The 14829-nt window shown below is 40.8% G+C and overlaps 1 long non-coding RNA gene and 1 gene segment (V, D, J or C); one reads left to right on the top strand and one right to left on the bottom strand.

Moving 5' to 3' along the window:
• Positions 1–389: 389 nt before the first annotated feature.
• LOC148778373 (putative non-functional T cell receptor gamma variable 10) lies at positions 390–1641 on the bottom strand. The segment is given in 2 exon segments: positions 390–718; positions 1605–1641. Coding segments are annotated over 2 exon segments (366 nt in total).
• Positions 1642–2513: 872 nt separating this feature from the next.
• LOC148778372 (uncharacterized) lies at positions 2514–14279 on the top strand. The gene is made up of 3 exons (XR_016036439.1): positions 2514–2658; positions 11944–12056; positions 13985–14279. It is a non-coding gene; the product is annotated as an uncharacterized LOC148778372 (long non-coding RNA).
• Positions 14280–14829: the final 550 nt, after the last annotated feature.

The raw sequence follows: 14829 nt of genomic DNA, 5'->3' as shown, positions 1-14829 counted from the left end.
TATTTATAGAATGAACCAGTAATAGTTGCACAGCAACCTTGTTGAGTATATGTCATAATAAAGGAATATGGTAATGCCCTTTCTAAACCTGAAGCTTGCCCACATACAGAAGTCTCTGGATGGGGAGATGATGAATGGTGGCACAGTTTGTGTACCCTCAGTCGCTAGAATTCCCAAGAATTCTATTCATTGGGATACAGTGTCAAATAAAACCTGAAGGTCAAGTGCAAGCGTGATCCAAGATGACTTCCTGAAAAGCTCAGGAAGTGCTGAAGATGAGGTGGGGCTGAGGTGGGGAGCCCAGGTGTGGAACTGATTGCTGCTGGTGGGAAGGAGGTGGGTGGGCACATACCCAGGGAGGGGATCTTGTGTGGGTAGTCTCCACAGTTCTAGTACCGTGAGCTCCAGCCAGCACAGTAGTAAATGCCCACATCTTCTTTATCTACGAAATTTACCGTAAGGGTCGAGGTGAACATTCGAGCATCTTTTCTTGCCTCAACTTTGTTGTCCTTTCCACCCACTTGACTTTGAGCCACGGTTCTTGTTGAGATCACAGAAACCAGATGCTCCAAAGCCTGATTCCTCTTCTGCCGGTACCAGTAAACAGCTTCTGATTCAAAATTTGTGCTCTCTATCTTGCAACGTATTTCAATACTTTTCTTTACTTCTGTGGAAAGGGATATCTGGGTCTGCTCCACTTTTGATAACCCAAATCCAACTGTAAGTAAAAGAAGAGAATTTCTAATGAACTTCTGATAATGTAAGAAATATCCAAGAAATTTTTGCTCATTCATCTAAAGTGAAATGATCAGGGAGTGACTCACAAGCCCAGAAAGAGAAAAATGTGAATGTTTCCAGTGGTGACATCCTATCTGCTGGGCTGTGTGCTCAAAGTGAAGGCAGGAAAGTGGGGACCTGGTGGCTAGACGCCCCAAGTCAGTGGTAAGAGGGCATGGCTGAATAGGGGGAGGAGAAGGAAGTAGCCAGACTAATGTGTCCTTGGGCTGTTAGTTTTGGTTGCAGGCTCCTCAGGTCTGAGTCTCCTGTGTCCTCTGGTCCTTCATTGGCTCTGCTGATCTCAAGATAAAACTAGTGGTTTCTGGAGGATTATTTGATATGATTGTGAGGGAGCCATGGAGGAGTCTTGATTTCTGTGGAATGAAAATGGTTTCTGTTTGTCCAGGAGCTAGTATTTTTCTCAGCTTAGTATTTTCAAATATTGTGTGTTTAATAAACATTGACTTTTATGGTAGCAAATATTTAATGAGTTTTGTCTATCTGTAAGGCTATTTCTCTAAATGTTTTTTTTTCTCACAGCAATCACATAATATTGGTGTTGGTAGTTCTGATTTTATTGATCAGGAAAATGAGGTTCAGAGGAGCGATGTGACTCAACAAAAGTCACCCAGTTCTTAAGTGGGATGTTCATTGAAAAAGTTCAGAGAAACAGGTAAAGATGAAAATAAAGATGCCTGTGATTCATATAGTTGATTCACTTCATTGAATCACTGTTTCTTACCTGTTTTGTGTTAGCTAACACAACATTCATACGTAAAGCACTCATACGTAAAGCACTCATACGTCAATAAAATAATTAAATATACCTGTGATCATTTTACCAAGACCAACAACTGCTATCATTATGATGTCTTAACTTCTAGATTTCTCCCTTGGAATACATAGATATTAACTTGATATTATGAATTATAACATATTTAAAAGCCACTCTATGTCCTTTTATTGGAGCATTTATTCTATTTACATTTGAAGTAATTATTGATACCTATGTACTTGTTGCCTTTGCTTTAATAATTGTTTTGTAAGGTTACTCAATGGTTCATTTTTGTTCTTTCCTTCTTTTGCTGTCTTCCTTTTGAATTTAGTAAAGTCTTTAGTGTTGTGTTTGGATTCCTTTCTCTTTCATGTATTATCTTTTATAGATGTTGGTTTGTGGCCACCAGGAGTTTATATGTAGTAGTCTATATAGAGAATATTTTAAGTTGCTTGTCTCTTAAATCAAACATATTTTAACAACCTTTCATTTTTACTCCACACCCCCATGTTTACTGTTTCTTACATGTTTTGTGTCCTTTTCTTTTGCATTTCTTCTTATTGTGGATGTAGACAATTTCACAGATTTTCACTGTCTCTTAAGCTTCCTCATAGCTTTATGTGTGCTTGACTTACCACTTTTACTGTATATTTGCCTTTATCAATGAGATTCTTCCTTTTTTATGTTCATATTTCTAGTTGTGGCCTTTTCTATGTAGAGATGTTTCTGCATTATTTTTTTTAAAGTTGATTTGCTGGCACTGAACTCTTTTATCTTTTTCTTATCTTTAAAACTTTTGATATCTCCATCATATCTGAATGAAAGCTTTTCCTAGATAGTGTTTTTAGTTGTAGATTTTTTCCTTTAATTATTTTAAATATATCATGTCACTCTCTTCTTGCCTGTAGATTTTCTCCTGAAATGTCAGCTGAGAACATTATGGGTTCAGACACTAATAAACTAGAGGAAGAATTTACAATGACACTTGCCGGCACCAGTGTCCCTGCCAGCACCAGTTACCCAAAACAGCCACTGCCAGAGTCTATGTCCTGTGGGTGAGCTCCAGTTGCCTCCTGCCTCTCTGGAAGGCTCACATACATCAGCAGGTGAGTCTGACTCAGGTTCCTTTCATATTACTGTGGCTGTCCTGTAAGATTCTGTGTGCAGTCTGTGTGAATGGGGTGTCTATATCCCACAGACCTCTGACTCTCCCAAAAGTAAGCCTTGCCAGCCTTCAAAGCCAAATGTTATGGGGTCTGGTCATTCCAGTGCAGGACCCCCAGTCTGGGGAGCCCTATGTGGGGCTTGGTACCTGTGTTTCTTGGGGAGAAACTCTGCAATTGCTATTTTCCTCCTGTATGTGGGTCACTTATCCTGGCTTATGAGTCTTGTTTATACTGTTCCTTAGCCCCTTCTACCCATCTTGTTGTAGTTCCTTCTTTATATCTTTATTTGTAGAAGGTCTTTTTTGATAGTCTTTGGGTCTTACTCATCAACAGTTTCTCTGTAAATGGTTATAATATTGTTGTGCCCATGGGAGGAAGTGCCATCTTCTTTGATCATTCTTTTTAACCTAGACTCATTTTCATTCCTTAGAACCAGGAAGTTTCATAGAGTTAATTGATTTAAAACCCGTTTCTTATCTACATGATTCTATGAACTTACCAACTCCTAACTAGGAGCACATAAAGGTCATTTTTATTTATTAAAAAAAGACACATCCCCATGAAGAATTAGAAAAAGGAATTCTCCTGAGGCTAACATAGTCTGATCCTGTGGGTAAAGGGAGGCTTGCATGGGTTGGGATTCCAAATCCCTAGGCAACTTGAGCAAAGGTCAGTGGTAGAACATGCTACTACTCTGTGCATGTGTGAGGTGTGGGAGCATCATTGTTGTGTATAGTTGATGTATCTCCTCATTTTGACATTGAAAGAAAGCACTAATTACCAATTTAAAATAGTTTCCACTGTTTTAGAATGGTCCCTTGCAGATTAGTTCAGTCCCTTTGAGTACATTCTTTATCTTTTTGTTTCTCTCTCATCCTTCCTCTCATCCCCCGATGGCTTCACTACACACAGGAGGAGTGTGAATTCTTACAGTCATCCTTCCATCCCCCTTGTGTTCTCATCAGCTTCTAGTTCTTTGCCCTGCTGGTCTCCGGGATTTGGTCTCTTCCTCTGAATTGGCTGGTGTAAGAATCAGAACTTAACCTACCACTGTTGATTCTACATCTTACATTGCTTAAAATTACACAGTCTTACACATCAATTGTATCTCAATAAATCTGGGAAAAATAAGCAAAATAAAAGAAGCAAAAGTGAGCTTGTTCTGGGTACAGTCACTGTCACCTTCCATGAGTGGCAAATCTCATGGGTTAGTTTCAGTAGAAGAAAGACTACAGGTAACTACATGATTTATTTATGAAAATAAAAATATGCTGATTATAAATTTCTGAAACATTATCCTCATTGCATATTATTATGATTGTTTATTTAAGTCCAAGCATGGAGTTTGGAGCCTTCATTATGTAGCCCATCTATGATATTTCTCGGTAAAGTAAATTCACAAAACACAGAAGATAGATGATTTTCTTAGACTTCTGTTCTCCACTAGGGAGAAGGGTCCTAGAGAAGAGTGTACAGAAACAGAACTCTTTAAGAGATGCCCCAAGGTGATCTTCAAGCCATGACTTCTTGAGTGGCTACTCATTATGTCCAGAGCAGGCTCCCCTAGGTAGGGCAAGAGGTCTGGGTCAACCCATATTTGCTCACAAATGCCAAAGTATATCCTTATACAGTTAACAAACACTAAGGGGATTCACAGTGGCCCAACAGAGCAATTGAAGCAGCATGGACTATTTGTTTGGACTGATAACTACCCTCTCTAAGCATAAATTCCTTCTCCCATGAAACACACTTATTTGCAGGGTTTTTCTTGATGATAATCATATGAGCTTCAGAATATGTGTGATAAATTATCTAGCAGCCAGTGGGAGCTAAATGGTTATCAAGTCCATTATGTTCATTGTCAATACCTTTGGCCCAAATTCTTCACAGTGACTGAAAATCTCTGGGAAATTAAATAATGCACCTTGTCTTCTTTCTCTCTGAGATAATCAGGCCATTTCAACACTCATAGTCTCTAAATAGGAATCCACATCAACAGCAAATGATGTCAAAGCAGACATTTAGGGGCACAGTTACTAACATCTGTAGGGGTATGATCGATAGCCATCAGACTCCCTTTCCTCTTTTCTTTGATATAAGGTATAGACCTGAGAAGCACAGGAAATGCTGCAGGCTGAGGCTGAGCTATCTAGTCAGGGCTGAGGTCTGGACTCAGGACCAAGGTTGCTCCACGTTGGGAAGGATGTGGTCACAGTCATGATAAGGGGCGTTTGTGCTCATTTTCTTGGCTCTGATGGTACTCTAAGGTTCCCAGGGGCTGTTATATTAGGTCTTCATTTCATCTTCTTCTGTGAATTTTACAAACTCTATGGTTGCAGTTCTTTAATCATAACTGACCTTGAACACGGTTGTTGTTGTTTTTTTATGTAAATATCTGATCTTCAAACTTTGATTTGGTATCAGCATTTGTGTGTATATGGAAAGTTATATCTGGATACTCTAAAGTGAAAATATATGTTCCTTCCTGCTATTAAATTACATATTTTCCTTTGCTTCAGTTGGAATAGCATTTCCAACAAAAATCAAAATAATCAAGAAATAAAAGATTACTTTTTCTTTGCTGGCATGGGTAACTATGCTGTAAATCAAGTATAGTTTTATTGAAGTAAGTATAGTTGATTTACAATATTATGTTATCTTCAGGCGTACAATATAGTGATTCAGTATTTTTATGAATTATACTCCATGTAAAGTTATTACAAAACAACAGTTCTATTTCTCTGTGCTTTTGCTTATTTATTTTGTGCATAGTAGTTTGTGTCTCTTAAACCTATAGCTATCTCTTGCCCCTCCCCACCTCCCTCTCCACACTGGTAAACACCAGCTTATTCTCTATATCTGAGAGTCTTGCTATTGCTATATTTTTTTGTTTTACTTTTCAGATTCCACATATAAGTGATAACATAAAGTATTTCTCTTTCTCTGTCTGACTTATTTCACTGGAAGTTACTTTAAAAAAAAGTGTTAGTCACTCAGTTGTGTCCAACTCTTTGTGACCCCATGGACTGTAACCTGCCAGGCCCCTCTGTCCATGGAATTTTCCAGTCAAGAATACTGAAATAGGTTGCCATTTCTTTCTGCAGGGGATCTTCTAAACCCAGGGATCAAACCCTGGGTCTCCTGCAGTGCGGGAAAATTCTTTACCATCTGAGCCACCAGGAAAAAAATCCTAACCAAATCTAAGAAATAGAGAAACAAATGTGCATACTCAGAGCAATATTCATAGATGAATATTTTTACTCATACATTCTGTCTACCCAGGCTGAGTGCCCAAAAAGGATGAGGAGCAGATAGAAAAGAGGACCAGGAGGAGGAGGAAACAGCCTCCCAGGGTTTTAGTAAAGGAAACACATTCCTCCATGGGGTTAATCAGTATAAAAAGAAAGTCCTCCTACACCTTCATCTTTTGGTTTCTGGACTTAAACCTTCTATCTATGAGTTAGGTGTCACTATATTTGGTCACTGGAGGATGATGCAGTCAATCCAAGATCACTGTCAAGGAGGGAACCCAACCTTACTCTTCTCCCACTTCCCAATCTCCCAAACAACAACCAGATATAAGACCATTAGTCTAGTTCATGAAGGTCTGACTTGTAAGACATAAAGGAGATTTAAGAGAAATGGAGAGTCAATCTGGAAGAGCAAAAGGAAGAAATCGAATAGATGTTAAAATAAGTGGGTTACCTTTGCCCCCAGATAAGTAATACAGGTTGAAGAGTAGGAAGAAGGCCTCACCAAGCTTATTTCATTTCACTTTCCAAAAAGCCACTAAGATCCAGTCCTTAACAGAACAGGATGTACCCCTGCTCCTTCAGTAAGAAAACAGGAAACTAGACAGGTGCTGAGAGAGTATCATTGAATTCTGTACTTTCTAACTGATAAACTTAATAGAGAGGAACATGTGTTTCTTTCTTTTTCCTCAGGGCTTCGAAATCCTAGTGCCCAAGGAAGGAATGCTTTGGTCAGGTGACACAGTCTTCATTTCTTTGAACTTCAAATTCCAGCTGGGCCAAAATTAAATGGAAATCAATGAGTGAAGGTGCCCATTAGTGGACTCCACAGGGGTTAGTCTCCTGCATCAAGAGCAGGTTGGAGAAATGTGAAGAGTGGAACTTGAGGAGAAAACAGAAAACTTTCAACAGAATCCATCCTTTTTGCCCCTTATATCCTTGAACTGACTGAGAAATCCATGCCCCAAAGAAGGGGACAGAGTCAAAGCTGAAAGTCTATCTTCTCTGGGCTCTCCAGGTGAAGATCACATGAGGCTGATTTTCTAGCAACCTTCCGTGAAAGGTAGAGGGTCATGTTCTCAGGCAATAGGAGTGCCAGCAACCTTGCAGACTGAAACACCTCCTGTGCAGTGAAGTGCACAGCTCTTTCTCACCACTGCCTCTGGACAAAACAGAAGTAAAGAAAGCAAGAACATTGTTGTGAAAGGTTGTTGCTGAACCATGAAAGGTGGTGGGATTCTTGGCCTCCAGAGGAGAATTCAATCTGGAGCCAGAGACAAGGCTTGATTGCTCAGAACTTTTGTGTAATAAAGTTTTATTAAAGTATAAAAGAGATAGAGAAAGCTTCTAACATAGACATCAAAAGGGTGCAGATAAATTACGTGCCTGCTAGCTTTTAGCTGGATGTTATATAGTTACTAGCAGTGTGTTAATGAAAGAAGTGAAAGTGAAAGTCACTCAGTCGTGTCCGACTCTTTGTGACCCCAAGGACTAGACAGTCCATGGAATTCTCCAGGCCAGAATACTGGAGTGGGTAGCCTTTCCCTTCTCCAGGGGATCTTCCCAACCCAGGGATTGAACCCAGGTCTTCTGCATTGCAAGCAGATTCTTTATCAATTGAGCCACAAGGGAAGCCCAAAGGAATGTCTAAAAACTCAGAGAATGGCACCAGGTCCCTCACCCACAAGATGCATTTTGAGATAATCTTGGCACCAGTCATCTGGGCCATAAAATGATTGACTTGAATCTTGTATAAGGGCAGATTGCCATACAAATAGTATTTACATGGATTAGGAGAACAATGTATGAGGATAACATACTGGTTTGTCAAGTCAGTTCTGAGCCTTTAGGTGGAACCGACTTGAAGACAGAGTTTGGGGTAAATGCATAGTACATTAACATAGCTTAAGACAAACATTTCCCTAAGAAAAATGTTAGGTCAAAATTTGAGAAAAGTTCAGGTGGAACCAGGTGTCATTATGGAGACACAGTATTTTAAGAGAAACCTCTTTTTAAATTTGTATAGAGAAGGAGAAAATATATATCATTAGTTTGTTTCCTCCTGCCCTTAAGAGAGAGATTGAAAAAATGTCTGACATTTGCAGCCTATTTCCTCTGTTTGGAGACTCCTGGCCTTCCTGCCTGTTACCCTCTCAGTAGCATAGTGTTAATAAGACTGTGTGGAATTCCCTCGTGGGCAAGTGGTTAAGAATCCTTGCTTTCACTGCTGAGGGCCTGAGTTGGATCCCTGGTCAGGAAACTAAGGTCTCACAAGCTACACAGCAAAAAAAAAGAGAGAAGAGTGCATATTTTTGGCTCTATCTGTACATTATAGTGTCTATAATAAGGGGAAGATAAGACATTTAAGCCCAATAAGCCACCCTGAGCATTAACATGTCTCTCACTTGCCAGATAGGCTCACTGGAAATCAGGAGAGAAAATAAGATTTTATTTTGTAAAGAAGCAAAAGCTGCTGGAGGAGGGGGGAGAAGAGGTGGTCAAAACGGAGCCTTTCTAACCATCAGTTTTTATATGTTGTCTCCAAGTGCTCAATAGTTTCTGAGGTATTTTTAATTTTATGAAATATGTGAATTTTTCTTAAAAACAAATTCTGAACTAAAATTCAAAAGTAATAAAAGTTTTCTATTAGACAATATAGGAGCCACAGTAGTGATGTAGAAAAAATTATCCATGATCCCAACCTCCAGACATGGTGACTACAAAGCTGTGCCCTTTCCTCTGCCTTGGGCTAATTCTCCAAACCCATTCTCAGGGTTGAAAGTAAAGTCACTCAAGTCAAAAGAGGCAATATGGATTTCCAGGTGGGCCTAGCAATTTGCAGAATTGTGATTTTTCCAACTTGACTCTTAGGGAACACACATCACCTTTCCCACAGTGTAAGTATGTGTGAGGAGTTGGTAATACACAGTATGTTACAGAAAATACTGACTTTTAAGGTTTTCCTAGACTTTTGCTGCTCTTTAGTTGCTAGTTGTGTCTGACTCTTTGTGACCCCATGGACTGTAGCACATCAGGCTCCCCTGTCCTTCACTATCTCCTGCAGTTTGCTCAAATTCATGCCCATTGAGTCAGTGATGCTATCTAATCATTTCATCCTCTGCCACCCCCTTCTCCTTTCCCAGCATCAGGGTCTTTTCCAATGAGTCAGATCTTTGCATCAAGTGGTCAAAGTGTTGTAGCCACATGTTCTGAGAAACAAACTCACTCAGAAGGACAATGCAGATAGTGGAGTGCAGTTTATTACACTGGCGGGCCCAAGGCAGAGTCTCCTCTTAGCCAAGGACCCTGACCAACATTTGTGAAAATCTTTTATACCCCATGTGTACGTGTCTGAACCCACCACTCCAAATTCCTTGAGACTTACATAAACCAAGGAAAATTCAACCTCAATAACCCCATCATTCACGTGCTATGTGCTCATGTGCTCAAACAGTCAAACAGTTAGCCAATAATCATTAAGCCCGAGGTTACACTCTGAAAGATACAGAAAAATTTATGGCCTATCTGGAGGAAGGGTTGATTAGTGTATGTTTTCTCTTAGGTGATGAGTAACCTAGATATGATCTTCAAGGTTCCCCTGTCTGGAGAGGGTCTTATCCTTCTGTTGTCGTTTTCATAGGCACTACACACAGAGTTCAGAGTCCATTGGAAAGGTGGCTGAGCATGATCAGCATGAGCAGGCCTAGGATGGAGTCCAGGCCCTGTGAATTCCTTCTTCGAAATTATTGGTGCTTCAGCTTCAGCATCAGTCCTTCCAATGAACATTCAGGACTGATCTCTTTTAGGACTGGCTGGTTGGATCTCCTTGCAGTCCAAGGGATTCTCAAGAGTCTTCTCCAGCACCACAAAAGTATCAGTTCAAAAGTATCAGTTCTTCAGCTCTCATATTCAGTATTAATTGGGTAATACTACATTGGTTCTATTACTTACAGTCACTGTGAATCACCTGCTTCTTGTATAAGAAGAATTTAAGTCAAAATCATCAGGAGATTTCATGTATCCATCTGTAGAAAATCCCCATCCACCATTTAGGTAATGCAAACACCTCAATAATAATGGAAATATAGACCTCATTTCAACAGACATTAATTGAGCCACTTCTGTCTTCAGTACCATTCATCCTTATAAAGTGCTTTCGGTGTTCCATGAATCAGGCTGGTTTGCCTCTGGCTCGTTTGCCTTTGATATGTGTGGCCAGTGTCCTTAGTGAAGCTCACATTGGTCTAAAGAAGAGCAGGAGGAGTAAGTGACTCCACATACAGACTTGTTTCCCCGCTACCCACATAGGGCTTGTTGGTCCGTGAGCAAGCCACTGTTATTCTCACCTATGTGCACCCTTTATTGAAACTGATTTGGGATGACTTCTCATGGGATTTTCTTTGTATCTAGCTAATCTATCTTTAAGCTGTAAGTCAACCCCACTATGACAAATGTGGTGCTAAGTCCTAGGTACAAAGCCCTGGAGTGTGTGTGTGTGTTCCTGTACCTATAGATGCTCTACAAGGACCACTATTTTACAGTTGAGGAAATGGACTATAGCAGCGATCCTCCTTGTTGCATGGCTGGTAAATGCCAGAGTCCAGGTCAGACCTAGGTCTCTCTGATACAAGAGACTAAAGTCTTCACCACCTGACTAGGCCCTTTGTATAGACAGATAATTGTATTCTATTGAAAAATCAGAAAACATAAGAGCTATTTGAGAAAACAAACCTAAGAATTATTTATCCTTCAATTCTTTTAACCAGAGCAAATCTACTTTCATCTGTTTTACCTAAGTAAAAGCACATTTGAAGAAGACAAAGATCTTATTTGTTTTGTCATAGCAAAACAACACAGATTATAAACCATGAGCTGAGCTAGAAGTTACCGGAATTCCTGATTTATAACCCTGAGATGTGTTAATATTTAATTGGAGGACTATCGTCTCACTGGGGACTGGCAGCCCAGTGGCAGAGAGGGGGTGCTGCAGCAATGATCTCCAATCTGACAGAGCATATGACATTTTCAGTGTGTGCTGTGCACAACGCCTGTCACACACTTACTGTGGGATAGGTGGAATCTTCAGTGAACTACTCGCCATGCTCCAACCCAAAGGAAACTTTGACTTGAACTCAGTAAGTAGCAGCCAGCATTTATAAGTTTTGTGCAAAATCAAATATCACCATTCCAGGCATGTATTTAATAGATTTATCCTTGCAATGCAGGAGACCCAGGTTCGATCCCTGGGTTCGGAAGATCCCCTGGAGAAGGAAATGACAACCCACTCCAGTATCCTTGCCTGGAAAATCCCATGGACAGAAGAGCCTGGCAGGCTGTACGGTCTATGGGATCATAGAGCGACTAACACATCCTTGCAGTCAGCCCTGCTTGTGGTTAGATCATCATGTGTTTGTTACATTTTAGCCTCCAGGCTGAATAAGTAACATGTAATCCAGTACTCTTTTGCCTGGAAAATCCCATGGATGGAGGAGCCTGGCAGGCTGCAGTCCATGGGGTCGCTAAGAGTCGGACATGACTGGGCAACTTCATTTTCACTTTTCACTTTCATGCATTGGAGAAGGAAATGGCGGCCCACTCCAGTGTTCTTGCCTGGAGAATCCCAGGGATGGGGGAGTCTGGTGGGCTGCCGTCTATGGGGTAGCATAGAGTCGGACACGACTGAAGCAACTTAGCCACAGTAGCAGCAGCAGCAATCTAATATCCACAATTTTAATCAAAGGAGATAAGTGGATCAGAAAAAAAATGTGATGACATGCAAATCATATAAAAGATGTCACATGGACTTCCCTGGTGGTCCAGTGGTTAAGGCTTTACACTTTCATTGCAGGGAATACAGGTTTGATCCTTAGTCAGGGAACTAAGATCCCACATTCCATGTGGTGCAGCCAAAAATTAATTAATTACTTAAATTTAAAAAGAAGTCACAGATAGTATGGTGTATATATCTTGGCAGAAAATAAAACAGTGTGTTGTGGAGGTTGACTCAGATGAATGAACATGGGTGCCCTGGGAAAGCCTGTTGGAGAACAAGATGATTCCTGAAAACAGGAGCCTGGATATTTGCAGGTACTTCTTTCTTTAATTTATTTTTTAATTGGGGGAAAATTGATTTTCAATGTTGTGATGGTTTCTGCCATACAACAATGCAAATCAGCCATAATTATACATATGTATGCATAATTATACATATATAAATACATATAACATATGTATGATTGTATATATGAACCTTCTTCCCCTCCCCCACCCCACCTTCTAGATCATCACAAAGCATCTGGCTGGGCTCCCTGTGTTATATAACACAAAGCTTCCTCTTTGAGAAAATGTGGGATTTGGCAACTTTGCAGAGTCACCCACATAAAAGTTTACCTAGAAAACTGCACAAAGCATACAGGTGGTAACTGTGGTTTGCTAACTCATGATAGTGAATGAAAACCCAAGGATCATTTATTGAATGGCATGACTCTAATGTCTTCTACCGTGCACATCCCAGAGGGCACAGTAGTAGGTGGCAGAGTCTTGTTCCTGTACATTGTGAATGGTGAGGGTCGATGTAGAAGTTTCAGGTATCATTTCTGCCTCAAACTTGCTCAGCAGAATGCCTGATTCCCTTTTGACGGTGTTGTTAGAGAAAATGTGTAGCAGGTACTGTATGGCTTGACCGGGTCTTTCTTGATACCAATATACAGATGTGGTAGAAATTGTTACACTGGATACCATGCATTCCAGGCGGGCTGTTTTAGACAGCTTTTTGGTACTGGAAATTTGAGGTTGTTCTAGATGACCTGTACAATACACATACACTGGGGGAAAAAAAAAGAGGAGAGTAAATAAACCAGAAAGTTGGAGTTTTTTTATAAGGGACAAAATTTAGAGAATATTGGTCAAAGGAAATTGGGGGAAAAGAAGAACTTACAAGCCCTGAGGACAATCAGAGTTAATATCTGGAACGATGACATCATATCTGCATTAACCGTGTTGTCCTCCAGGACAGTCAGCAAGCATTGCTGAAAATGGTTTAACACCATTAGGGCTTGGCTGAGTCCATCAAGTCAACCTTCCCATTGGTGCAGGCGAACATGACTTGCTTCATTGTGAAGGAGTGTCTTCACCACACATTAGCACATACTTTCCATATGACGACAGTAATTCAAGAACTTCCAGCTCAGTACAGACCACACAGATGGCCACCTTAGAACTCGGAGAGGACTCATTTTTCCAAACTGTATTCATGAATCTGCCATTAGGTGCAAGACATTATGCTAAGCTTTTTGGGTGCAATAAAGATGCAATAGAAACAGAGCAGGACCCTATGGTCCTTGTCACCCCAAGTCCCCTGCCTGCCTTTGGTCTGGAAAAACCTTAGTAAAAGAATAAATTTAATTATAAAAGTAAACACGCAGACACAAAGAAAAAGAAAAGAGACCAAGTAATAATAGTTTGGTTATTAAGCATAGTCAAGGGCATTTATTCCCTTCTCAAGGGCTATAGGTAATATTCTGAGCCCTATCCTGTGAGCTCTTATAGAGACTGAAATCCCCAACAGCTGGAGAAGTTAACCACCTGATGACCAGACTGTAACTGAATTGATCCTGTAGCTGAAGATTAACTGTACCTGAAACAGTTAGGAAGACACTGGTCAGATCACTGATGACCAATTGGAAGATGACAGAGCTGACTGTGCTGTTTCAGCATGTAGCCTTCTCCCTCTGTCTGTGAAAGCTCTTGCTCCCTGATTGTCAGGTGGGGTGGGGGATTGGCCTTTGGACAGGCATCCTCCCTTCCCACTCCCCACCCCTGTTTGTCAGCATCCAAAACCAAAAGTTTCTCTCCACCAACCTTGTTTCTTTATCGGTTTGAAGCAGCGGGACTCCACTTTTGGTTACACAATGAAAGAACATCTGACTCTGGAGAGCTGTCTGATGGGGAGATGGGGTGACTGAATGCTGTGGTCTTAACATTTATTCTCTCTTTTCTCCCATTGTCTTTCACAGAAGAAATTCTCCATAACTCCAGAGAGTTGTCAGGTCAGAGTTGGTGGGGAAAAATGGAGGATCATCTGGCCTGGGTTCTGCACCTTTGGGCTCATCGAGAACTTCTGTGACCATCAGTCTGCTTGCATCTGCTGCATTACCCACATACCTACACCATATGGTGCTTACTGACCATTTTGGGGTCTTAAGACTCCATTCCAGTTTGTTTGCTTCCATTTAAATTTCAGGTTTGTGTCTTCCCTCTTGGCTACCTGAACAATATATCTCTACCAAATCCCAGTATCTCTTCTGTGAAACAAAACTTCCCCTCTCTGGATTCCTGAGTTTCCTTTCAGTCTTTTTCTTTCTCTAACCTAAGGCATTTCATCTGTTTAGTGTGTCTTTAAGAAATTAAGGGTTTAGTTTCTGGATTCTTTGAAGATTTCATTTTAAAGTGACAGGCTCTGATAGGCTCAGAGGAAAAGAGGTGAAGCCGCTGGATCATACTGAATCCACGTGGCTGTCAGCTTTCCCAACTTCCTTGTCAAAGTGAATGACCCAGTAACGGGGCTCTGCTTGGGGCTTGGCTCTCTGGACAGACAGCAGTATAATCCCATAAATGGTGAGCTGAGGGAAAATGATCCTTCTCAGGATGGAAGCACCAAAAGGGGATGTTTGGAGAGTCTGACATGAGACCCCGTGATTCTGTGAGGCTATATTGCTTTGGAAAAGATAGAATAACTGCTGGAGTCCAAAAACTGCCACTTGAAGGATATGTGTCCTTGGGCAAGTCATTGTAAATGAGAATAATGATGCTTACTCTGGATACATTATTCATCCTGTGCCAGGGCCTATGACAGGCTGTT

This window comes from Moschus berezovskii, chromosome 3 (genome assembly GCF_049115385.1).
Source record: "Moschus berezovskii isolate FMDL1 chromosome 3, NW_MosBer_1.0, whole genome shotgun sequence".
In the NCBI taxonomy this organism is placed as follows: Eukaryota; Metazoa; Chordata; class Mammalia; order Artiodactyla; family Moschidae; genus Moschus; species Moschus berezovskii.
The sequence above is the reverse complement of the archived record's forward strand: the minus strand, read 5'-3'. Positions and strand labels throughout refer to the sequence as shown.